The sequence below is a fragment of the Aspergillus campestris genome (assembly GCF_002847485.1).
Source record: "Aspergillus campestris IBT 28561 chromosome Unknown P168scaffold_1, whole genome shotgun sequence".
In the NCBI taxonomy this organism is placed as follows: Eukaryota; Fungi; Ascomycota; class Eurotiomycetes; order Eurotiales; family Aspergillaceae; genus Aspergillus; species Aspergillus campestris.
In genome coordinates this window covers 3,536,965-3,560,679 of record NW_020194336.1, presented here as the reverse complement: position 1 = coordinate 3,560,679, position 23,715 = coordinate 3,536,965, and the positions used below count along the sequence as shown (strand labels likewise).

Here is a 23,715-nt window from a genome sequence, read left to right as displayed (position 1 = left end):
ATGCTCATTCATATCAGTGACTGACATTGCTGTCTATTACTGGGAAACTGGGATGTGAACAAAGAAACAGGTTGTTATATGATGATCAACAGTTGCCTTGTAGTTCAAGAGGTGTTGGTGTATACATGTTGTCACAGTGATGTCGATATGAAGAAACCAACACAATCCGGACATATCGGATGGACAAATTAGGTGACTGCATTATGCATAATTCCGACTCGGCCGGACCGGCAGAGTATTTCCAGTCAAAAAGCACACCAGGGATTTCCTGAAATTTCTGCGCCACCGACAGCTGTTTGACCCGATCGACTGAAGGATTCTGTCAGATCCACTGTCGGAGGTCGGCTGCTCCGTCATGACCCACTCTCATATCTCTCTTTACTTCAGTACTTTCAGCAGTGGAATAGATACGGTGGGAGATAGGAATGGCACGAAAAGTCAGATACCCGATCCGTGGTGTTTCTGCATAAGCCGGGTTGATTATTCATCCCATTGTGAACATATTCTCTTATATCATAGTGGTTTATATATATCTCTCAGTATCTATGAAATATATATCTGATATAACTATCTTTCATATATATGCCCCTCAACCTCGATGTGATGCTATCGCTCAACAGTATTCTAATCTCCAGTAGCCAATTTGAATAAAATGGATTCCAACCGCATATCTCCTATCTATATCAGGTGGCTTGATTGAATAATCCTCCGACCACCGGTGGCGTCCATCCTAGTCCTCACCCTTGTCCAGGGGCGGCCATGATTTCTCCAAAGTCTACCATGTTCGCACTTCGTCAACTTCCCAGGGCGCATTTTCCACCTCGGGAGTATCTTCCTATATCTCGTATGATCTTTCTGCACCCCCCACTAGTAAGGACCACGGCTTCCCTTTCGCGTCCACCCGCGCGTCAACCACCAACAATAACAACAACAAACTACGTCACATTAGATTCATCAAGACAGATCGAGGAAACCCTTCCTCTGTATGGACCGGAAAACTACTACCCTGTTTATACCGGGGAAGTATTCGTGTCGAGGTACCAGGTAGTCTGCAAGCTAGGATACGGCACGTCTTCCACCGCGTGGCTCTGTCGAGATCTCGAGTAAGCTTAAGCATTCAATAGCCTACCGGTAGAACGCGAATTAAAATGCTTTTAGGAAGCAACGCTTTATCACACTCAAGGTCTGTGTCCAGGGCCGTGCTCCCGACCATGAGATCAAGATCTCCAGGCACCTGAACAACGCAGCCGATCACGCTGGGAAGAGCCGAGTCCGTCTAGTGCTGGACTCGTTTGAGATCATCGGTCCTCATGGAAAACACACCTTTCTCGTCTACCAGCCGCTTGGGATGACATTTACCGAACTGCGAGATCTACTCCCAGACAACATCTTCCCAGAAGATCTTCTTATACAGAGAGGTATCCAGCTCGTCTTGATATCGCTGGTATTCATACACGAAAACAATGTCATCCACACCGGCAGGGTCCCCCATCATACCTAGGTCCCCCTCATCCTCTATCAAATAGAAAGACTAACCCACCTAGACATCTCTCCCAACAACATCCTCCACGCCATAGACAACGATTCTCTCCTTTCCCGCATCGAAGATGACGAGACAACTCGACCAGTAGCCAGAAAAGTCCTCCCGGACCACACCATCTACTTCTCCCGCCCGATGCCACCCTGCACGGGCCTACCGGTCCTCTCTGATTTTGGCGAGGCGAGAGTGGGGAGTAACAAGCACAGGGGAGACATCATGCCTGGTGTATATCGAGCGCCGGAGGTAATACTGGGTATGGAGTGGGATTCTAGCGTTGATGTCTGGTCGACTGGCATGATGGTATTTCTTTCTATACCATATTCTCTCCGCCATATAAAAAGACTAATAGATCGTGTAGACGTGGGATCTTGTAGAAAACAGCCATCTCTTCTTTGCGAAGAGAGATCACGTCCTCAGTGATGAGCAACATCTCGCTGAGATGGTCTCTCTTATGGGACCGCCTCCACCAGAGTTTCTGAAGAGGAGTGAGAGGTGCGATCAATTCCGGGATGCAAATGGTATGTACTTCTCTTCTCTCTCTTATTCTTGTCTCTCGTTCTATTCTTTCTCGTTCTATTCTCCCTATTTAACTATTTACTCTTTTGATCTTATCCCCTCCGATCACTAACAGCTGTATACATTCCAGGCACCTGGAAAAGCTCTCTGCCCATCCCGAAGCAATCCCTCGAAACCCGAGCGCAGCGATTCACAAACACCACCAAAGACAACACGCTCTTCCTCAACTTCATGCGCAGAATCCTCCGCTGACTACCTGAGGAGCGACCGTCAGCGGAGGAGCTCGCGTATGATGAATTTCTAATGCCGCCTTTGTTGGCGACGGGACAAGTTGATTCTAGTCCATAACTACTAATACCTACTACCTACACTACTGGATATATTGAATCAGCCCACCAATACCAACCTACAATGTAATTATAACAATTATAATCATAAATGATCTCCTGATCATATATCAAAGATTCTATACATTCCGCCTAAAAATAGACATATAATCACGCCACGAAAGGACTAGTCCTCTGATCCACCCAAGTACCTAATCAATCAATCAATCTCCGAAGCCAGCCTAAGAGTGTTAGTGTCATCACTCCCGACCGAGGCATCAATCATCGGAATGCCGTTTTATAAGCACTGATCCTCAATTCGTATCTTACTATTTATTAGTTTAATGGATTAAAGATAATAGAGTAGAAATAAGTGGTTATTTTTAATTGAGTCATAAGTTTTGCCTGTCTGTTCTTTCCTACGTGGTCGGTTCTTGCTGTTGGATTACACCTTGGGATGGCCACCTTCCGTACTCTGTACTATTCGAGTAACTCATGGGGTTTATTTCTGAATGACAGTATACTCAAGACGTGACATTAGATAATGTCATGTCTATCGTGGTTGATCTATCCTCTGAAGGTATAGCGTCGTCAACAGTCGACCTTCAAGGACAACGTCAATACACGTAACGATGCGACCGTTGACTACATTTCTGCCAGTCTAACATTTACCCGGTATAAAATAATCATAATTCGGTGGATTGTCTGGTCATAGATGTATTGGTCTATGCCATCAATGGCGCTGAAGGTCACCATTGGGAAAACAGTTCCATAATGTACATGATTGATGCATCCCAGCAATCCACCCGACCGCCCCGTAGAGCAGCCTCCTAGGTCTTGCGCAGAGAAAACAACTAGAACCCATAGCCGAAACCCGTGATATTGGAATAAAAAATGAAAAAAACCCATCATTGATCGCCAGTCGTAAGAGAAAAATTAAAGCAAAACCCCGTTATCGCCATCCCATAAGAGCCAACCCAAAGAATGACTCAATTAAGAATCGAAATTTACGAGCGCTCACCGCGGAGACGGCGGGCCAGCTGGATATCCTTGGACTGGATGGTGACACGCTTGGCGTGGATGGCGCACAGGTTGGTGTCCTCGAAGAGGGAGACGAGGTAGGCCTCGACGGACTCCTGCAGAGCACCGATGGCGGAAGACTGGAAGCGGAGGTCCGACTTGAAGTCCTGAGCGATCTCACGAACCAGACGCTGGAAGGGCAGCTTGCGGATCAGGAGCTCAGTGGACTTCTGGTAGCGACGGATCTCACGGAGAGCGACGGTACCTTTGAATCTGTTAGTCGAGTTGATCGAATGGATTATATTGAGTTGCCACTAGGAACTTACCGGGCTTGTAGCGGTGAGGCTTCTTGACACCACCGGTCGAGGGGGCGGCCTTACGGGCAGCCTTGGAGGCGAGCTGCTTACGGGGAGCCTTGCCACCAGTGGACTTACCTAGTGAGGGATTAGTAACGGTTGAAGTGAGACGCGAGGGACCCTTGAAGCGCGACCGTGACGCGACGAGGGAACCCCTCCACCAAGGGAGGCGACGGTGAGGTTAAGACTTACGGGCAGTCTGCTTAGTTCTGGCCATTGTAGCAGATTAGGTTTGATGGATTTAGTCGACTTGAAGATGGAAAATAAGGTTATTGATGGAAAAGTCGATGGATGGATTGAGATAAGAGTCGACGTGGATGAGGAGATGTAGGAAAGATGGAGGAGGTGGGTGGGGGGAGGTATTTGTAGTAAGCGGGAGGTGGGCGGGTGATCTGGGTTGGGTTGCAGCCTTAGTCTCACTCTTCTTTTTGATCAAAGGGGGGCAGAAAAAAAAGTGGACGGAAAGCAACACACCATAAGCGTGATTTGGACGGGAAGAATTAGGTGCAAACCTGCAAACCCAGGCAGGGACCGGTGGCAGCCTGGGTCAGCGGGAACTAAACGAGCTAACGCTAAGCGAGAGGTTGTTCCGGCTCGGCCAATCAGGTTGCAGGATCACTCCTGTAGAATGCCTTTCCTTTCCTCAGGCAGAACCCCTTCCTGATCCCAACCACAAGGGGGAATTTGGATTCAATTCCGCTGATCCGTCATTTTCTGACACTGATCAGGAATGTTCCTGATATTTTTCGGATTCTTGATCCAAGGGGGTTGGGGGGGAATCCGATCGGATCAACGGAGGCACCGGTCGAATCATGGCTGCTCGGTCAGCAATCCCGACTGATTCAACCCGCGTCCCGGGGATCCTGCCCTCTCATTGGTCGATCTTCTGTCTAGTGCGTGATTCCAGCGCTCTCTCCACGCTCGTCCCTTCGCTATACAAATAACCCCCGTCCCAGACTATCTTCCTTCCTTTCCTCTTCTATCTCCTTCAACTATCATCACGACTCCACCCTCCATAACCAAACCAAAACCTTAACTCTATTCTTCAACTACCTTCAATATGACTGGACGTATGTATTCTCTGCCCTTTTTTAAAACATGATAACCGTCCATCGATCTAACAATCTATCAACAGGCGGAAAAGGTGGCAAGGGTCTCGGCAAGGGTGGCGCCAAGCGTCACCGCAAGATCTTGCGTGACAACATCCAGGGTATCACCAAGCCCGCTATCCGCCGTCTCGCGCGCCGTGGTGGTGTCAAGCGTATCTCCGCCATGATCTACGAGGAGACCCGCGGTGTCCTCAAGACCTTCCTCGAGGGTGTCATCCGTGACGCCGTCACCTACACCGAGCACGCCAAGCGCAAGACCGTCACCTCCCTCGACGTGGTCTACGCCCTCAAGCGCCAGGGCCGGACCCTCTACGGTTTCGGTGGCTAAGCGTGTCGTTTCTCTTTTCGTCTTCTCTTTTGCTTTCGACCATCCTGCGCGGGTCGGCGCGTCATTTCGCCCCTCCGACGCAGTGACGCGGCGGGTTGCTTTTTCGGACTGGTTCACGGGATGACTGGGACGTTGGGGTGTTCTTGATCTTTTTTTATTACCACAAGTGTCATGGGTCTGGGTTTTTCTTTTTATTTTATTTTATTATGGCGCGTACACTAAAGGTCTGCTGGTGTACGCGTTTGATTTCATGTATCATAGCGGCCTTTATGCTTCCAGCTTGCCATAGGCTTATGATCGCATACCATTCAGCGATCTTATGAATACGAACATTAAAATGGCTTTTTATCTTCACTATCTGGGTTTTCTGGATTTGTGCGTAGTTTGTACGCGACGCGTCTGTTGTGTTAGGTTTCTGCCGAACGGCGTCACGCTTGTATTCTACTTCATGTGCCAGTGACTCGGATTCTTACGTGTTGTTTGTATGTTTTACGCGTCTGCGTGTTATTCTCTTGTACCAATTCGAATGGTTTCGTTTTAGTATAACTGAGGTGTACCTTGAGTCCACTGTAGAAGTTCTAATAAGCGTCACGCTTGCCTTGATCGTGGTGATATTCAGTTGTATCTCTATATCTATATAGTCTGTACTTGAAAATTTATTCTTGTTTTATTGTAAGCCACTATGCAGTGTACTAGGATAATCAAAAACGGTGTCGTATGATCAGAGAAACAGTGAAGTATAAATATATATAACAGTCAACCTATCTACAATAGCAACACCTACCATCGACCACTCCAGAAACACCATGATAAACCAAAAGAAAAGAACAGTATAGTATGTACAGCACATTCCCAATGAAAAGTGATCAGAAAAGAGCAACAAATCGACCAGGATCACACTCTAAAGCAACATATACCCTCAATGCAACCTGGTAGATGTTCTCAGAATTCAACGATCGGACGGTAAAATCTTACTCTACCTATTTCCTATAAGAGTTTAAACTAGAATGCTGCCGGGACAATGTCCTAGTGGTCATTATTATTTTTTTTCGTTGGTCGGCCGCCCGAGCAGGCGCCACCGGTTCGAGTCCCGTGGATGGACATTTTTTACAAAATATCCTGGGTAGGATGCACATGTACGGATACTGCACCAGCATTATTTTAATGCGTCTGATCATTGTGATTTTGTTCTTCAAGATTACGAAAGAAGACAGAGGTATAAACATACTCGACCCCAGCTATAGCAGAACAGCAGAACAACAGAACAACAGAACGACACAGATACAAAATCAAACCTACCTCAACTATTCCCGGCCAGGTATACCCAACACGACAACCATCACTACGCGCCTCAGTCACAACCACCCAATACCCCTCAAAACCCAAACCAAGTGGATATCCACAGACCCTACATATACGAGAACCGTGGATAGACTACAATGGCCGTACTGCAAGTCACACACAATACACCATACATACCCAAACCCAAGTAGCGTCGCCCTGCAGCGCTGCTAGCCTGCTACACTACACCACAGCACCCGATCCACCCACCAAGCGGACGAGCAAAGCTGATCAGAAACAGACGAATCCACAGAGATAGGAGAGGGGCCGCCGATCGAACGATGCAAGGGCCCGTATTCTGCAACAGGGTAATAAATATATCTGATACTGTTGTGGGATCATCTTCCTCTTCTCTCTCTCCCGTCTACACCTCTGCAGGGTGATACACCCGGGGATGCAGATGCAGATGCAGATGTCAGGTGAGATGAGATCGCATTTACCACTTTACCTACTCCGTAGTCGACAAACTCACTTGCTGGCCGTTCCATTGGCACGTCTTTGCGAATACCCCAACGAAACAGCCCCATTCCGCAGCGAAAGACGGTGGAGGTGGACCCCTGCAGATATCAACAATACAATATGGAATATAATTCCGTCCCAATAAGTAACGGCCACATGGCAGGGAATGGGGGATACACGACGCGTTATTGCAGGTTGAGGTGGGGATCGTCGATCGCTGGAAATGAATTGGGGACGCTTTGCAGTCCTCTTTTGGATACCGTGCGTGGATGTGCCCACTTGAGTATATTGTAGGCACTGTACTATGCTAATTATATATAGCGTCGTCTGACCAGACAAAACAGACGAAACCAAGCCACAACAATACAATCCACTAATATACCCACCAACTCCAGCACAACCAGACAACTGTACTACACACCTACCAAGTACGCAGCAAGTACTATATACCTGTCCTCTGGAAAAACAAAGAGCGAGATACACGAAGAATGCAGCACAGCTTATCAAACAGCCACCCAATCATAATCCCACTGGTGGAGCAGTCCCTGCAGGATGGTGTCATGATCGACAGGTGTTATTTTCACTCTGTTACCGACGTACATGATACATTGTACTACTGTATGTACCATATTTGCCATTTTTATCAATTATCCCGTGGGTAAAAATAACCACAATAAAATAATAATAGTAATGGATTGCTTTATAATGGTTTGTAATGGCTTATAATAACCAAGAATAACCAAGGGTTTTGTAGACTTAATTATTGATGGTATGGTATTTATCGGGTATCACACTACTGTCTATATATAGTCATTCGAAAGAGGATAGAGGATAGATACTATGTATATCTGTATATAGATGGAACTTACAGATTAACAAGCAGACCAGCTTGTCTATAAATCACGTGGAATAGACAGCCTTGACCATCTCCATTCTTGATACATACCTTACCACAGGTAGACAGCACAGCCCTACCACCCACCTACACTAGGTCAGATCTAAGTAATAAGTACAACAATATAACCATATCAATCAATCCCACAGTAATAAACCACCACCACCAACACAACAATCAACCGAGTAAACGAAAATGAATCAAAAAGCGCGGGGCAGCCACATCCCCAAGAAGACTTGAACAATAAAAGTGGACACCCCTACTAGGTAAGTATGCAGTAGTCTCCAGTATGCCGCCCTGCCCTGCGACAACTACCTCTTAAGGTACTGCCCAAAACACCAAGACTCGGCCGGGAACTCGACGATCCACCGGGTTAAGCCCGCACACTCCTCCCCTACTAGTATCTACTTTGCGATCTACACTTGCTAACTGCATGAACCTACTCTACTGTTTTTTTTTTTTTTTTAAGTTGATGGATATCGTAGGTGTGTATGCTTTGATTTCTGTAGTAGGTAGGTAGGCCAGATAATACTATACTATCTATAGATCTGCGTATTTATTATAGTTTTACAACATATAATAACACCCGACAGCCTCGTGAGGGGCTTCCGAGCTACCCACCTACCTAGTAAGGACCCAGCTAGGAGCTCCTGCAGGATTGATAGACATGGTCCCTGCGGTATAGAACCCGCGTTTTTGTGAGGTGGACTAGCTTGTAGCTTGTGGCTGACAGGGGATGGGCCATGTGAAACCGCCATTCAAAGTAACTAACTAAATAACCCACCCATGGGGTAGTTCGAGCGGGGTACAGTATACGTACTACTCGCTACACTACTCTTGAGATATTAATATTGAAGGAATTAGAAGTGAATGTAGGTATTAATCAAATACTGTACAAAGTACCAACTAACTATACAGATGATCCCGACCAGGGGAGTCCTAGTCAATCCAATCAACCACCAACCAGCCAACCATCCCAATGCAATAAAAAGAAAAAAAAAACGTAAGGCGTAACGATCATACAACAAGAACATATGGTACAGACAATGTCATCCTATGTAATCCCGAATAAAGATAACGAACATGGCTTTCTTTTGGATGCGAACAATAGAAACTCAAACCAGACCAAACCAAACCAACCAACCAACCAACCAAATCTAAACCAAATCATTTAAACGTAATAAGAAAAATCAAAAAGGCTTGCTGTCGTAAGGAACTGCGTCATCATCGTCTAATATTGACAAAAAGCGGATGTGGATGGTGGATGGAGGGGGATTCCGTGGAAGGAAAAGGATGATGCACGTCACGGCGCCGATGGAGTCGCATGATGTCATCTGGGCTGCTCGATATCCGTCAGGCCCTCAGGCTCCCTGTCTGAAACGGAAGCGGTGACCAACGATCCGGTCCCCCGGAGTGGGTCTGCGACCCACTTCGGATATCCCATGACGTCAGAGGCTTTTCATCGTCATTCCTGACTCATGCAGACGTTTCGATGTGGTGGAACGGGGGGGGGGGAACCCCAATCCTGGAACCCCAGGTGGTAGGACAATACGCCCGGTAAGACAATACTCTTGTATTTGTTGGGGCGTGTGGGCTCACTCCCGACCGCGTCGTCGCTGCTTGCCTGGCCAATCGACTTCGGGATGCACCACCCGCATGTGCCGCGTGAGCGCGTCGTTGCGGGAGAAGGTTTTCTCCTCCGTGCAGAGATGACAGCGGACCTTTTGCTTGCGCGCGTTGTGGATCGTATCCTCGTGGCGCGTGAGATCGTAGGGCCGCGAGAAGATCGAGTTGCACGGCTTTCCGGTCGACGGGTTGATCCGCTCGCACTTGTGGGGGCCGGCCTGCGAGTTGCGCGAGGCGCTGTCGCGCCCCACGAGGTGGCCGCCGGGCGTAGTCTGCCGGTGGGCCTCCCGCTTGTGCTTCTGTAGTTTGGCGGGCGTCGGGAATCGCATCGTGCACCCGTGGTAGGTGCAGGTGTACGTGCCGCTGTCCGCCGACGTGTTGGCCGGGCGCGGGATGTCCTCGTGGATCATCATCATCTGCTCGGGCGTCTCCGTGCTGGGCAGCACGTCGTTGCCGGTCGGCTCGAACTGCGTCGTCTCGAAGGTCGGCAGCGACGCGGGGAAGTTGGGGGTCTGCTGCAGGACGTCCTGGGGCTGGGGTTGCGTCGACGGGGGGTGGGACGGCAGCTGGGCCTGGGGCGGCTGGGGCGCACCCTGCTGCGCCTGCTGCGGTTGCTGCTGCTGCACGAAGGAATACTGCGGGGTGGCCGGCTGCGTCGCGTACTGCGTGGGGAAAGACTCCATGGAGGTGAAGCTCTGGGACGGCTGGAAGGAGCCGGAGCTCTCCCGCCGGAGTCCTAGGGCATCGCCCAGGTTGAAATCGGCCTGGGTGGAGGGGTTGAAGTCGGCCTGGGTGGAGGAGCTGAAGTCGGCCTGAGTGGAGGGGGTGAAGCTGGACTGGGTGGCCGCGGGGAAGAGCGGCAATCCCGCATCGTCAGGCTCGTGGAAATCCAGCAGGGCATCCTTGGGCGACATGGTCTTGGGCTCCGCAACGCCCTGGCCGACGGCCAGGCCGGTCTGGGGTACGGGGACGCTGGTGGTCATCTGGGAGCGCGGGAGACCGGACGTGTTGAACTCGGTGGAGTAGGGCGAGTTCTGGCGGAAGGGGGAGTTCTCCCGCTTGACGCTGCCGACGGGGGACTGCGACCGCGAGGTGAGGTGATCCTGGTTGGCGGCCTGCAGGCGATCGGCGAAGACATTGCGGTATTGCGGGGTCAGCAGGTTCTGCTGGCCGGCCAGCTGCTTGGACACCTGGGGGGTGACCATGAGGGCCGGATTGTACAGCTCGTCCTGGTAGACATCGGAGATGGTGCGGTTGAGCTTGGGGACGCCCACGGGCATGCTGCCGCTGTTGGGGTTCGCGTAGTCTGAAAGTGCGTCGGCTCGTAAGTACTCATTCATCCAATGATCTATATCGGGGGACGGATCGGTCTCACCATTGACAAGCGCCTTGGACGAGTCATCCAGCTCCTCCAACTTGGTCTGCGGAGTCACCGGGGAGTTATGACTCACACTCGAGACCGAGGGGGCCAGCGAGTGGTCACTGGACTGGTGCTGGTGGTGGACCTGCTGTTGAGGTTTGTGCTGCTGCTGCTGTTGGTGGTGGTCGATCGCGGCCTGACGCATGGCCAGCCCGGCGTGATTGGCGCTCACGTCAAAGGACGAGGGATCGTAGTTTTGGAACTGGGGCGCCAGAAAGGAGTTCTGGACGGGCGTCTGGGCGGGCGTCGGCAAGGGCTTGGACCGCTGATAGGAACTGCCCGCGGGGGCCTGCCGCGTGGCCGACGTGGCGCGGGAGTGAGAGTTTTGGGAGTGCGAGTGCTGCGGCGTGCGAGCGACGTTGTGGTTGTTATTGTTGTGTTGTTGTTGTTGTTGTTGTTGTTGTTGTTGTTGTTGTTGTTGGTGCATGCGAGCGGGACTGAGAAGCTGCATGTTCCCGTCCCAACCCGGGTTGTTCGCCACCGGTTGTTGCGTCAACATGGGGTTGTTGTCAAAGAGGTACTGCTGCGGGTACTGGGGGAGGTAAGACTGGGAGGGGGAGCCGGAGGATGGAAACTGAAAGGAGAGATCGTAGGAGGGTGCGGGTGTCATGGAGGGAGCCTCGAAGCAGTTGCCGTCGAACCCGGCGGGCGTGTAATCCCCCGCGACCGCCGTGGAGTTGGGAAGGTAGGAGAAGGAGGAGGTGGGCGAGGAGTCGGGCGAGGAGGGAGCGGAGGAGGGCGGAGAGACGAATTGCAGATCCGGATTATACTGGAAGGGCGACTCGAGCTGATGCGGTTGCGGTTGCGGTTCCACGTACTGTGAAGGGATCTCGTGGGGAAACTCGGGGAGTAACTGATCGTCCTGGATACAGACGGGGTCTTGGTTGTTGAGGAAGGGAACTTTGCGTCCAAAAGGGTGCATGAACATAATGTCCTCTCTTAAGAAATCGGGCGTCCAAAGACGGATGACGCCGCGTGGAGCCTGTCCCGAGAAGTATGGAGAAGTTTAAATAGGAGGACCGAAAAACGGTTGACGAAGGTTTGGGGGGGGGGGCCTAAAGACCCGAGATCTCGCGTGCGATCAAGTTTTCACTTAGGTTTGACGAAGCAGACGGAAATTGATCGGAGTCCCAAGGAAGATGAAGGCAGTCGAAGTCACTGGAAGAGTCTGACGGAGGTAAATCCAATCAAGTGAGAGGAGGGAGGGATCTATAGTGGATGATTCGTCGGTCAGCCCCAGGACCAAGGAAACGAAGGCAATGGAAAGGGTTGAAAGAGAAGCGTGTGTAGAAAGTCTGGTAGAGAAGAACAGATGGAATGGATGGACCCAAAGAACAGGTAACTTGGATCCGGTTTTTCTTTTAGGCTTTCTGATCTGGGGAGAAGTATGAAGTATAGGGGGATCGCGACTTACTATATAGAGGGTAGAATCGGAGTGGGGGCAGGAGAGAGATTGATAGATGGATCAGAGGACAATGGGAGAGGAAGATCAGCGATGAGACAAGTGGATCAGAGGATTGAAAGAGTTTAAGAATGAAAGATAAGAGTGAGAGATGGGAAAGACAATGGAGGGGGAGGAAGAAGAAGCAGTAGAGGGAGATTGGGGTCTTTTTAACTATGGCACGATGACGTTGATTTCCTTATTATTATTATTTATTATTGGATTGATATTTTCAGAATCATTACAGCAGGATACAGGATGATACGGGGTCTTCCCTGCTGCTGGTAATTTTGACCACTGAAGATCTGCGGTCTAACCGGATCGGGATTAGTCTAGGCTATCTGGGGAGTGGGTGGATAATTCGGTGGATAACTCGGGTGGATAACGGGCTAGACCAGTTTCGATCATCGCTTATAATAGCATTAGCATTGACATTGACATTGACATTGACATTGACATTCAACATTAGAAATCACCAGTCTGGATGAGTCAGTCATGTCTAGTAGACATCATAGGACTCGTATTGGTCTCAAGTGTAGTTGAGCTGTCGTGCTTCAGATCGAGACAGTTAGTACTCAGGCTATGATTACTATGATTCATGGATTGTAATGGACTCCAATAGAAAGATGACTACTATGACTATGACTATGGACTACCTTACTACTCAGGTATCGACTCCGTACTAAGGTATCTACAGACTAAGATGTACTCCGTACTAGGGCTGCCAATCATACGTCTCCTTCTCCATAGACTCAGCCACATTCCCAAGCCCATGGAGAGATCCCGTCCGATCTCGTGTAAAAGACTATTCAAGGAAATCAAAAGAAAATAAAAGGCGGACCCTTACAGTCCCAACATGCATAAGTGAGGTCACACCACAGTATTTTCCCTCCTTCTTCTTTCTCCCACTGGTGATGAGTGGAGTCAGGAAAACGCGGGTAGATCATCTCCTCCCCCATCAGCCACAGAAAGCAAGATCCATCTCCTCGGCTTTCACCTTACCTTTCAGAACCCTGCTGAGCCACAAGCAAACGTGGCTAGAGCCCGGAGTGAGCGACTGCCATTCATTGTGCTGACTCACCCATACCCCATCCATCTGGATTATTTTTATTGACGGAGTTCCCCGGTAGTAATGATTTCATCATGATTACCCTGCTTTGTCATTTCTGTCCCAGTCGACGGCATTCTCCCATCCAGTTTTTATCATTTTCATTTTCATTTTCATTTTCGATTTTGTTTTTCTTTTCCCAACAAGTTTTTTTCAGGTCTAGTTTTTCCTGTTAGCTGTTGTTATCTATAGTATCACCGAAACCCAAGCCCTTCATCGGCCGAATACTTACATCTGGTGAAAGTTCTGACTTGTTTCGTTCCGGCCATGATTCGGCCGGTCGGGCTGCTGCAATACGGTACCATACGTACGGCCGGAACGGGTCCGAGCTCCGAATCGTTACCGAACTGGGCCTCTTCGGCCGTAGTATTACTTTTTCAGTATCTTCGACTCCGGCCGGTAATACTAGGTAAGTTCTGCCATGCCATGCCATGCCATGCCATGCCATGCGCCAGCTGACTCGTCCATGGCATGACAAACTGTCTTTTGGTCTCAGGTACTGGATGGAAGTGTCTGGATACGACCCTATCTTTTGGCACATGACCTTTGAGTCGGTCTCACTACTGACTGGTTGGTTCGCTTGGTTGTTTGTTTGGGGAAGAGACAGGGTCGAGTTCTTTCACGTGTATCGTAGCCTGAAAATGCAATACAATAACATGTATATAAAATAATAAATAAATCATACAAAATATCAAATATCAAATACAAGAGAGAAAAGAGAAAAGAAAAAACTCGTGGCAGTCTTGACCCATGCACAAATCATAGCGCAGATAAACTATGTCGATCTTAGTTACCTACTGTCAACGTTAGCTCAGTCTAGGTCGACAGGTGGGACTCGGTATTAGGCAGTATCATTATGATTATGCTCAGCAGCATACCTAGTACCTAAGAGACTAGGTAGGTAGGTAGGTAGGTAGGTAGGTATAGAACCTGAAGAGCCTCTCGGACATGCCCACCAACCGGATAATACCATCCCACTGTGAGGGTAGGATCTCCAGTGCCCCGGACCCAACCTGGAACTCAGACCCACTGCCACAACGTGAACTGGCTGGAACATGAAGACGACAGCTGAAACCAGTGGCGAGAGCTGCCAGGTTCTGACTTGGTACCTGAGTTACCTTTCCCGTGGGAAACTTGACGTCTGTCAGTCAGTTGTCATTGTCAGTCGTCAGTTGGGGAGTGAGTCACCGGGGAGTCAGGGCGGACCCAGACTGGTTTTTCCTTTCGTTATTTTATTTGTTTTATTATTTATTTTATTTTATTATTTTATTATTTTACCATTTTATTTGTTTTCACAGTCCCACACACCATGACAGTTGGACTGTCTGGGTTCAGCCTCAGTATCATTGGCGGGATTGCCTTCCTACGAGATACCTACTTCGTCCCTAGTTACCTAGTTTACTAAGTTCCCAACTAACTAAGCGGGGAAGGGTCTAAGTGGATAATGATATTCAATGTTGAAAGCTGGGAGGGAGATCGGACGGTACCACTCCTAGTCTACCCTAGTCCCTCTAGTATCTACAAGTGCCATACTATCCATTACCGAGGGGAAAAATCTAAGCTGAAATCCCCCAGACACATCTAGAATCTTTTTGAGCGGAAATCGGAGGATTCACGACGGTTACGGACAGCCGGTATCCTGCCTGGACAGCCGGTTGTAAAATTTTTCATTGGTGGGAGGATTTTACAGGGGTTGGGATGAAGGTCAGCACTCTAACCAGTGGATTGGTTCTACTTACTACCTTACAGATAGACAGAAGCTGAATACAGCATTTGTAATATTAATAATATTAATAATGATATGATAATGCGTAGATAATGATAATATGATAGAATGTATGATACAACAATTCAAAAGAAGAATAGATATTATGCATTATTTGGAAATTTAATATGTACGGAGTACACTGTTGACCATAAGAACGCGCACGCACCTTCGAGAAGGGTTGAGTGCACAGCCACAGCGGAAGGGAATTCGCTTCGATCGAGGGACAGTTCTGCATACAGTTGAATACGATGGGTACGAGTCTGTAGGTTCAAGGAACTAAAAAATAAAATACAAAGTAAGTCAATAAAAAAAGTCACTAAAACTCAGTGAAAAAAAGCCTGAAAAAAATAAACGGACACCCCGATCCCGATAGAAGAAGGAAACATTCCAGAATCTTTCTAATTTTGGGTCTGTATAGCACTAACCCCGATCGGGCCACCACCTGCATAAAAGCCTGCATGAAGGGGGCCGCATGGGCAGCAACTGCTGGCCGAAGGGGGTGTCCCGCGCTAGAAAGGAAGAGTTTTTTCCATGCAGCGTTCTAGTTCGATCGGCTTGCATGTTCGGTGTGACTGTCCCCTTTTCCGAGTTCCGGGTTGACTTTTGGTGGTCTTGTGAGATGAGCGAGGCTAAGCGAGGGCTTGACTTGCTTTGATCTCCGCGGGGTAGTATTCTTTGTTATACCTACTTTATACTTGATCTTAATTTTCATTATTTCACCACTTCGACTGTAGTATCTATGTGTACTGTACTTATTATTATTATGTAGATAATATTGCAGGATGTCGTCGTCATATCCTGCGACCGGAATGAAAATATGTAGAATGACGGAATAGTATGTACTGTCCTATGTACATTAACTGTGCACTGTGCACTGTGCACTGTACAGATGTACAGATCGGCCCGGTCGATCCTCGGTCGGCAACAACGGCAGTTGCATTTGCGCCCGGGGAGAAACATCCATCCATCTGACTCTTTCTCAGCCTTGCATCCGTCAATACTACCCAGTCAGTTTAGGCCACTAGGGACTACCCAGTAAGCTAGCTAACACTAGCCTTGATACTGATATCCTCGTGCCAGTCAGTAGTCACTAGTAGTAGTCACTGTAGACTGTCTCAGTATCCGCACTAGTGTCAACGTCGGGTAAAAATATCTTCTGGATCAAATGTTCCAGATAAGCGACAACCTTGAGACAACGTCTGTCTGGTTTTCGGCGTGGATGTTTCCTATTCTGTTCATGGCTGTCAGCTTACTTCTGCTTTCCTATACTACATGCTACTACATGCTACTCTGGACTACTACAGTCCGACTAGGTATTACTACCTACCCAAGTCAACAAACAACCGATGACCTCGGTCCTACAAACCATCCCGGTATCTAGTAAGCGCTTCTTCCAGTTCTGGTCTCGAGGCTGTAGTTAGTGAGTCATGCGGATAACCAGCACAAATAACTCCATTCTATTCCATAGGATTATGCATAATCTATTCCATTCCATTCGATGCATCCATTTATCCATTCATATCTGTATAAGTGTATAGGAAAAGATGAAAAGATTTTCCTATCGGCTGACCAAACTCAAAAAAATCAAAGGTCTAGACTTTGCTAAACTAGTCCTTTGGTTAGTTTCTATTGATGGATTTCTCCGGTCGGAGTCTAGACCCCCTTCTATCGATGCCCAATCATTTCTCCCTTTTTTACTTCCTTTCTTACTTTGTCTGAGACTTCATGGATGGACTATCTTCTACCTAAGTATTTTCTATGTCCTGCCTAGTTAGTAGTGTAGGTGGAGATTTATGCTAGTTGTATTTGATTCTGTATTCTGATACCGACTTTTTTTCTATCTATTTTAGTCTTTCGGGGGTGGATTACTCTACTACCTACTCTACTACACTACCTACTCTACTACACTACCTACTCTACTATATCCACTCATTATACTAAGAGTCATATCAATATACTCTAACCACTAATCTAGTCATCTAGATATACGCTTTTGTTGAATCATGCATGTATGTCATCCTCATGACGACCCGATCACCGCCGCGCGCGCATCCTCGTACACAGGCGAGATCCCCGTCCAGTGTTGGAACTGTGATTGTTAGTGATCTGTGTAAAATAGGGTAGAGCACAGGGGAAAATATAAAAAAAAAGGGAAAAAGGGAAAGAAATACCTGATAAACACCCTGTCCGACCAACACCTCCAACCCCGGAATCGTCGTCCACCCCGCATCACTCGCCAGCTGCATCAGCGCCGTCACAGCCGGCTTGTAAGCCATCTCCAGCAGCACCCGCGGCGCCTTCTGGCCCTGGTTCATGACGGCCGCGTCTAGCTTCTGCGCGTCCTCGAACATGTGGCACAGCGCCTCCCGCATCGCCGGGTCGATCGGCTTGTCCGCCGGGATGGTCCCCACCGCGACGCGGGGCACCGTCTCGAGCCGCTCGTTGTTCTCCACCACCCGGATGTTGTAGCTGGTGGGGAATGTCGCCACCATCCCCTGCAGCTTGGCGGCGGACCGCCCCACGACGTAGATGGGCGAGTAGCCCATCTGGTGGAGCGCGTGGATGGCTGCCCGCGCTGTCCCGCCGCCGCCGATGACGATCGCGCTGTCGTCGCCGTTGGCCCCGTAGATGCCGACGTTGCGCAGCGACCGCGTCATGCCCTGCCAGTCGGTGTTGTATCCGATGAGTCGTCCGTTGGTCGGAACGATGGTGTTCACGGCGCCGATGACTTCTGCCTCCGGCGCGATCTCGTCTAGCAGGGGCATGATGTCTAGCTTGAGCGGGATCGTCACCGATGCGCCGCCGAAGTCCGGCGACCGGATGAAGTCCCGCACGTCGGCGACTCGGTCGGTTTCCAGGCGAGTGTACTCGTGCGGGAGCCCGCTCTGCTGGAAGAGCGTGTTGTGGAGGGCGGGCGAGCGGGATGCCGAGACCGGGTTGCCGAAGATGGCGAATTTCTTCGCCTTGATCTCGCCCAAGAGCGACAGGCCGCGGCGGATCTCGGCCGCCGACAGCTGGCCCGGCGCGGCCTTGAACGGCAGGCTGGGGTGGGAGACGGGCGTCATGAAGCCGTTGAGGATGCGGCTCAGCTGTCCGTTGTCGCCCATGTTGATTCCGATCATCGGCGTCTCGTACGCTTCTTCAGCCCAGGTCTTGAACTTCCGCAGCGCCGTGTTGTCGTCTAGCGTCTGCGCCACGCCGACCAGCTTGATCACGTCGCCGTACTCGAGAGCCCGGTTGTAGTACTTCATCCACGACATGTTGCCCCACGCCAGTTCGCCCTTGGGGTCGTGGTGCGACGCGATGATCTTGGAGTGTCCCTTCATCTCCGTCACGGCCCGCAGCATCTCGTCGGGGAAGGTGATCTCGAGGTCCACAAACTCGCACCCCGATCGCACCGCCAGACGGTACAGGTCCATGGCAGCCTCGTGGGCCTCATCCGGGAACCGACCGCCCTGGCTCTTGGTCCGGATCGTGAAGATCAGCGGCAGAGCCGTGTGGCTGCGGAGGAAGGACATCTGATCGGCGACGTAGTCGACCGAGGGGATGTCGCCGTCCGACGACGGGTCCTTGAGCAAATCGACCCGCAGCTCCACCGCATCGGACCCCACGCACACCTCCTCCAGGATATTGCTCGCCGGGCGCAGATCGGGCAAGGTCAGCGACACGAAGAACGACTGAGGCTTGCTCTTGAGGGCGCTGAGGTGGTCCACCTGGCCGGTGACCACTTTCAGGAAGCGCGCGAAATCCTCGGACGCCAGAGCCAGTCCGCCGGCGCTCGCGTGCTGGCTGTAGTACTGGATGTTGCTGCATTCCTGGAACCACGGCTTCCGGCGCAGCCACACGCCCATCATGTCCTCGACGTAGGCCGGGCGCGTCTTGTCAATCGACAGGAAGTCCATGACCTGGCGGATGTCCCGCATGATCAGCAGGACATTCCCCTTGTTCTTGTGGTAATCGGCGAGCAGCTTTCTGGCCTCGGGCATCTCGACCACACCGCCGCCGCAGGCGAAGACGTAGCCGGTGGACCGCTCCTTCATGGTCGTCTGCAGCAGGTTCAGCTCGGCGTCCCGGAAGCCTTGCCAGCCACGCTGCTTGATGATCTCAGGGATGGCTAGGCCCTCGTTGCTTTCGAGCTCGGTGTCGAGGTCGATGAATTCCCGGTTCAGCGACTTTCCGACCCAGTGGCCGGCGGTGGTCTTGCCCGCCCCACGCATGCCGATGATGAACACGGACGCGCTGTCCTTGTTGGTACCGCTTTCCACTTCGGACTCTTCCTCCTTCAACTCGCGGCCGGCCAGCTTGACCGAGAACAGCTGCCGCAGCGTGTCCCACCAGCCGGGCCAGGTCTTGCCGACGCACTCCTTCTCCAGGATCAGAGTGCTCTGGGGCGCCACGAGCGACAGCACGCTGAAGCTGAAGGCCACGCGGTGATCATCGTAGCAGTACACTCCGCCAGACGGCTGCCGGAGAGTCGTCCGATCGATCCCGTCAATCTCGAGGCCGTCGTCGTGTTCCCGGCAGACGACACCGAACTTGGCGAGCTCGTCCTTCATGGCCTTGATTCGGTTGCATTCCTTCACCCGCTGGTTGGCGATACCGTAGATGCGGGTGGTGTGGTTCGCACCGTCACCACGGGCCACGGCGGCGAGCACCGAGGCCGTGAGGAACGCGTCGGTCATCGGCTCCATATCCACGTTGGGCAGGGGGCGCAGAGCGCCACCGGCCACTCCCGTCACGGTGGTAGAGTTGTCGGTCTGCTCGACAGTGCAGCCCATGGGCGCCAGGACGTCGACGGCGAACCGCGCATCGCCCTGCAGGGACTTGGACCCGATGTTGGGCACGGTGCACTTCGTGCCGGTGATGGCGGCAATCGCCAGGGGGTAGGTGGCGGAACTGGCATCGCTCTCGACCATGTACTCCGCGGGGTTGACATAGCGACCCTGAGGGATGTGGTAGGTGTGCTCCTCAGTCGTCGACTTCTGGACGTCGATCCCGAACGACCGCATCATCGCCGTGGTCATGTCAATGTACGGCTGCGAGATGGGCTTCCCGCCCACCAACCGCAAGGTGACCGGCTCCTTGGCGTAGGGCGCGCACATGAGCAAGGAAGACACGTACTGCGAGGAGACCTTGGCCGCGAGGTTGATCTGGCCGCCCGCAAAACCCCCGGAGGCCGCAATCCGCAGAGGCAGACTGCCCTTCTTCTCCATATACTCGACCGAGGCCCCGTTGGCAGTCAGGGCATCCACCAGGTCGCCGATCGGCCGCTGCTTCATGCGGTTGTTGCCCGTGAGGACGCTCGAATCGACACTGGTCGGCGTGGCCAGCGTGGCGACGGTGGTGAGGAACCGGGACGCGGTGCCGGCGTTGCCCAGGTAGAGTTCCTCGGGGCTGGCCTGGAGGTCTCCGCCCTTGCCGTTCACCACCAGGACCTCGCCCTCCTCTTCCCACGAGAACGTCGCGGCACCAATCCGCTCCAGGGCGTTGAGCATGACTTCGGTGTCGTCGGAGTGCAGGAGGTTCTTGACGCGGCAGGTGCCCGATCCCAGCGCCGCCAGGACCAGGGCGCGGTTGGAGATGCTCTTGGAGCCCGGGGGTGCGCAGACAACACTGGACGACTGGGCGACGCCGGGGAACACCTCGATGCTCGGAGCCATGACGACGCTGATGTCCTCGTTCGGCACCACGCTCGCCTTGGGCTCGTACGGACGGCCGATCGCCGACAGCAGGACGATCTTCTTCTTCGGGCCGTCATTCTTCTTATCCAGCGCCATGTTGAACAGGACCTGGTCGACGGAGCAATGCTTGCCGGCCGTCAGCTTCCGGATCCGCGCGTCCTTCACGGTAGTCGGCAAGCCATAGGCGGCGATACACTTGACAATGCGGGCGACCGCCACCCCCTTCAGGAGGCCCAAGTGGCGGGCCAATTCTGCCTCCTTGACCATGCCGATCGCGACACATTCACCGTGAAGGATCTGCGGGGTGAGAATCGCCTCGATGGCGTGCCCGATGGAGTGGCCCCAGTTCAGGAGGTTGCGCAGTCCACCCTCACGCTCGTCGGCCGACACCACGTTGGCCTTGTGGCGGGCAGACGCCAGGATGCGCGCCTTGAGGATCTCTTCAATGCCCTCGAAGCGGCGCTGACCGGGCTGGACCACGCGACGGACCGCGGTCAAGATGGTCTCCGCATTGTCTTCCAGAGCGGTGAATTCCTCCTCACTCGAGATGGCGGCCGTCTTGATGACCTCCGCCATACCGTTGATAAATTCGCGCACGGGGAGCGTTTCCAGGAAATCCAGATCGATGAAGATCCTCGTCGGCTGCCAGATGGCACCGATCAGGTTCTTCCCGAGCGGGGTGTCGATCGCGGTCTTGCCTCCAATCGACGAATCCACCATGGCGAGGAGGGTCGTAGGGACCTGGACGTAACGGACACCGCGCATGTAAGTCGAGGCGACGAATCCCGTCAGGTCACCAATGACACCACCGCCCAGCGCAATGACTACCGTATCGCGTCCACATGGCGGGTTCTGACTTAACATCCAATCCTCAATGTCGGCCTTGGTCTGTCGCGACTTGGACACTTCTCCCGGCGGCGCATAGTAGACTAGGAGGCGGGGGGAGGGGGAGACGCCGGCGGCGGCCTCCTCGAAGGATTTCTGGAACGCAGGGGTGTAGATGGAGCCGATGTTGGTGTCGGTAATGAGAACGTAGGTCGTAGAGGGCAAGGCACTGACCAGGTCCTTGGCGACATAATTGCGCCAGAGACCAAAGTCAGCGACAATGCTCTCCTGACCCAGGATGCTGATCTTTGTCGGTTCGCTCATCGTAGAGGATGGGTAAGAGAGGGACTGAGGTCAAGCTGAATGGACTGCGGTGGACACTGTATTTTTTACTCCACTCGTCAGTTCATGCTGTGAAACAGGAAGTTCAAGTAACCCGTTTTCGCCAAATCATCCACCAACGAGTCCAATTGTCCGTTCAGACAATAAAGACGATGTGACAGGGAACAAGAAAGGTCTGATGGTAGAAGTAGAATCCAGAGGGTTACTGACTCAGAGGAAGCTCGGGAGAAAATTGGAGCGCGCGGGGTGGGGAGGGGAGACCCTCTATCACTTCAGCCAAGAAACACCGAGATGTGAAGGGTTACCCAATTGCCAGATGATTGGATATTGCTGAGTGAGATGGGGCTGACCCCGAAAGATGATCTGACTGTGTAAATGTCCCGAGGATGAGGAGAAGGGATAGAAGAACGACAGAAAAGGTGAAAAGAAAGAAGGGATCTTGACTCACCGGGTCCCGCTCTCCGATATCGCCCTCTAGTAAGCCATGCAGTATATAGATAAATAGGGACAGTATTGTTATGGTTATAATTACTACTTGTTTTATTTTGTAGTTCTTATTTTGAATTTATTCAATCCCTATTGTGTGCTGTTATTTTATGTATTTTACTATTTATTTCTGAACAAAGATGGACGAAGCGATTCCTCGTGGATTCATTGATTCATTCGAGTTGACCAAATCGATCGAACCCATAATCAAATACTATCAACAATAGTATTCATAGCAAGCATCGTGTCCTCCCAAAATCAATAAAAAAAAAGGGAAAAAAAAGAAAGAAAATAAACTAGGTATACACGTCTTCGCCCTCTCTAGTAACGACCGTATCCACCCGAATTCCGAGAGCCATATTGATCCTGTCCGCCACGGGAATATCCACCGCCGCGGGACCCTTGACCACCGTAGTTGTGAGAGGGTCGCCCGGTGTAAGGGTCGGTGTAACCGGACTGGGGATACTGTTGCGACGACTGCGACTGCGAGTAATACCCCTGCTGACCCCGACCGTAATAGTCACCCCGCGGCTGCGACTGCGACGCGCCGCCGTCGTAGGAGCCTCCACCCCGGGGATAGTTATTGTAGCGACCGCCACGGGGAGGCGGCGGCGGGCCTCGCGAGAACCCAGTGGACCCGGCTCCTGGAGCACCACCCCAGGCCTGAGGCATCATCTGGCCACCGGGGTTGTTGCCGGGCACGAAGTTCGGATCGAGATGAGCGGCGAAGGGGTTCGCACGGTTCTGACTGCCGTTGTTGGAGTGCTGGTCATTGTGGCGGTCGCCGCCGCCGCCGTAGTGCATGCGGCCGCCTCGGCCGCCGCGGAAGGGCGCTCCACCGAATGATCGGCCGGAATGCTGGGCGCGGTTCTTGACAGCCTGGATGTCTCCGTTGTCGAGCGCGGGCGCCGCGAACTTGACACCCCGAAGGAGCATGGACTTGTGGGTGTGCTTGGATTTGGGAACGTCGTAGTCGACCCTGGAATCTCAATGTTAGCCCGACGGACGGAGTGATGACGGTGATTAGAACGGGAAAGAGCAACCTACATCAGGGAGTGATCTTCGTCCAGCGACGGCATGCCGTATCCCTCGAGGGCGGACACCAGGGAGCTGTGGGGGATGTACGAC

At 51.8% G+C, this 23,715-nt stretch overlaps 7 protein-coding genes across 7 annotated transcripts; 3 read left to right on the top strand and 4 right to left on the bottom strand.

The window, feature by feature from the left end:
- Positions 1 to 620: 620 nt before the first annotated feature.
- Positions 621 to 2,308, top strand: P168DRAFT_332513 (protein kinase; the record flags this gene model as incomplete). Its single annotated transcript, XM_024841657.1, has 6 exons — positions 621 to 844; positions 950 to 1,103; positions 1,159 to 1,478; positions 1,545 to 1,840; positions 1,899 to 2,058; positions 2,187 to 2,308. Exons 1-6 carry the CDS (start codon positions 760 to 762, stop codon positions 2,306 to 2,308), a joined length of 1,137 nt encoding a protein of 378 aa, XP_024697543.1. The 5' UTR covers positions 621 to 759.
- Positions 2,309 to 3,389: 1,081 nt separating this feature from the next.
- On the bottom strand, positions 3,390 to 3,975 carry hhtA (histone H3; the record flags this gene model as incomplete). The annotated part of the gene is made up of 3 exons (XM_024839854.1): positions 3,390 to 3,667; positions 3,729 to 3,836; positions 3,951 to 3,975. The coding sequence occupies 3 exons, from the start codon at positions 3,973 to 3,975 to the stop codon at positions 3,390 to 3,392; spliced, it is 411 nt and encodes a 136-aa protein (XP_024697542.1).
- Positions 3,976 to 4,762: 787 nt separating this feature from the next.
- On the top strand, positions 4,763 to 5,571 carry P168DRAFT_287020 (histone H4). The gene is made up of 2 exons (XM_024836480.1): positions 4,763 to 4,828; positions 4,894 to 5,571. Exons 1-2 carry the CDS (start codon positions 4,819 to 4,821, stop codon positions 5,193 to 5,195), a joined length of 312 nt encoding a protein of 103 aa, XP_024697541.1. The 5' UTR covers positions 4,763 to 4,818; the 3' UTR covers positions 5,196 to 5,571.
- Positions 5,572 to 9,485: 3,914 nt separating this feature from the next.
- P168DRAFT_229240 (stress-regulated transcription factor RPN4) lies at positions 9,486 to 11,858 on the bottom strand (the record flags this gene model as incomplete). The annotated part of the gene is made up of 1 exon (XM_024833177.1): positions 9,486 to 11,858. The coding sequence occupies one exon, from the start codon at positions 11,856 to 11,858 to the stop codon at positions 9,486 to 9,488; it is 2,373 nt and encodes a 790-aa protein (XP_024697540.1).
- A 2,343-nt stretch (positions 11,859 to 14,201) lies between these two features.
- Positions 14,202 to 14,691, bottom strand: P168DRAFT_287016 (uncharacterized protein). Its single transcript, XM_024836479.1, has one exon. The coding sequence runs from the start codon at positions 14,540 to 14,542 to the stop codon at positions 14,327 to 14,329; it is 216 nt and encodes a 71-aa protein (XP_024697539.1). The 5' UTR covers positions 14,543 to 14,691; the 3' UTR covers positions 14,202 to 14,326.
- Positions 14,692 to 16,309: 1,618 nt separating this feature from the next.
- P168DRAFT_287014 (uncharacterized protein) lies at positions 16,310 to 16,709 on the top strand. The gene has a single exon (XM_024836478.1). It carries the CDS (start codon positions 16,419 to 16,421, stop codon positions 16,632 to 16,634), a length of 216 nt encoding a protein of 71 aa, XP_024697538.1. The 5' UTR covers positions 16,310 to 16,418; the 3' UTR covers positions 16,635 to 16,709.
- Positions 16,710 to 17,190: 481 nt separating this feature from the next.
- On the bottom strand, positions 17,191 to 22,477 carry P168DRAFT_247475 (pentafunctional protein ARO1). Its single transcript, XM_024834081.1, has 3 exons — positions 22,312 to 22,477; positions 17,425 to 22,139; positions 17,191 to 17,342 (listed from the first exon to the last, which is right to left on the bottom strand). The coding sequence occupies exons 2-3, from the start codon at positions 22,081 to 22,083 to the stop codon at positions 17,274 to 17,276; spliced, it is 4,728 nt and encodes a 1,575-aa protein (XP_024697537.1). The 5' UTR covers positions 22,084 to 22,139; positions 22,312 to 22,477; the 3' UTR covers positions 17,191 to 17,273.
- Between the last annotated feature and the right edge of the window lie 1,238 nt (positions 22,478 to 23,715).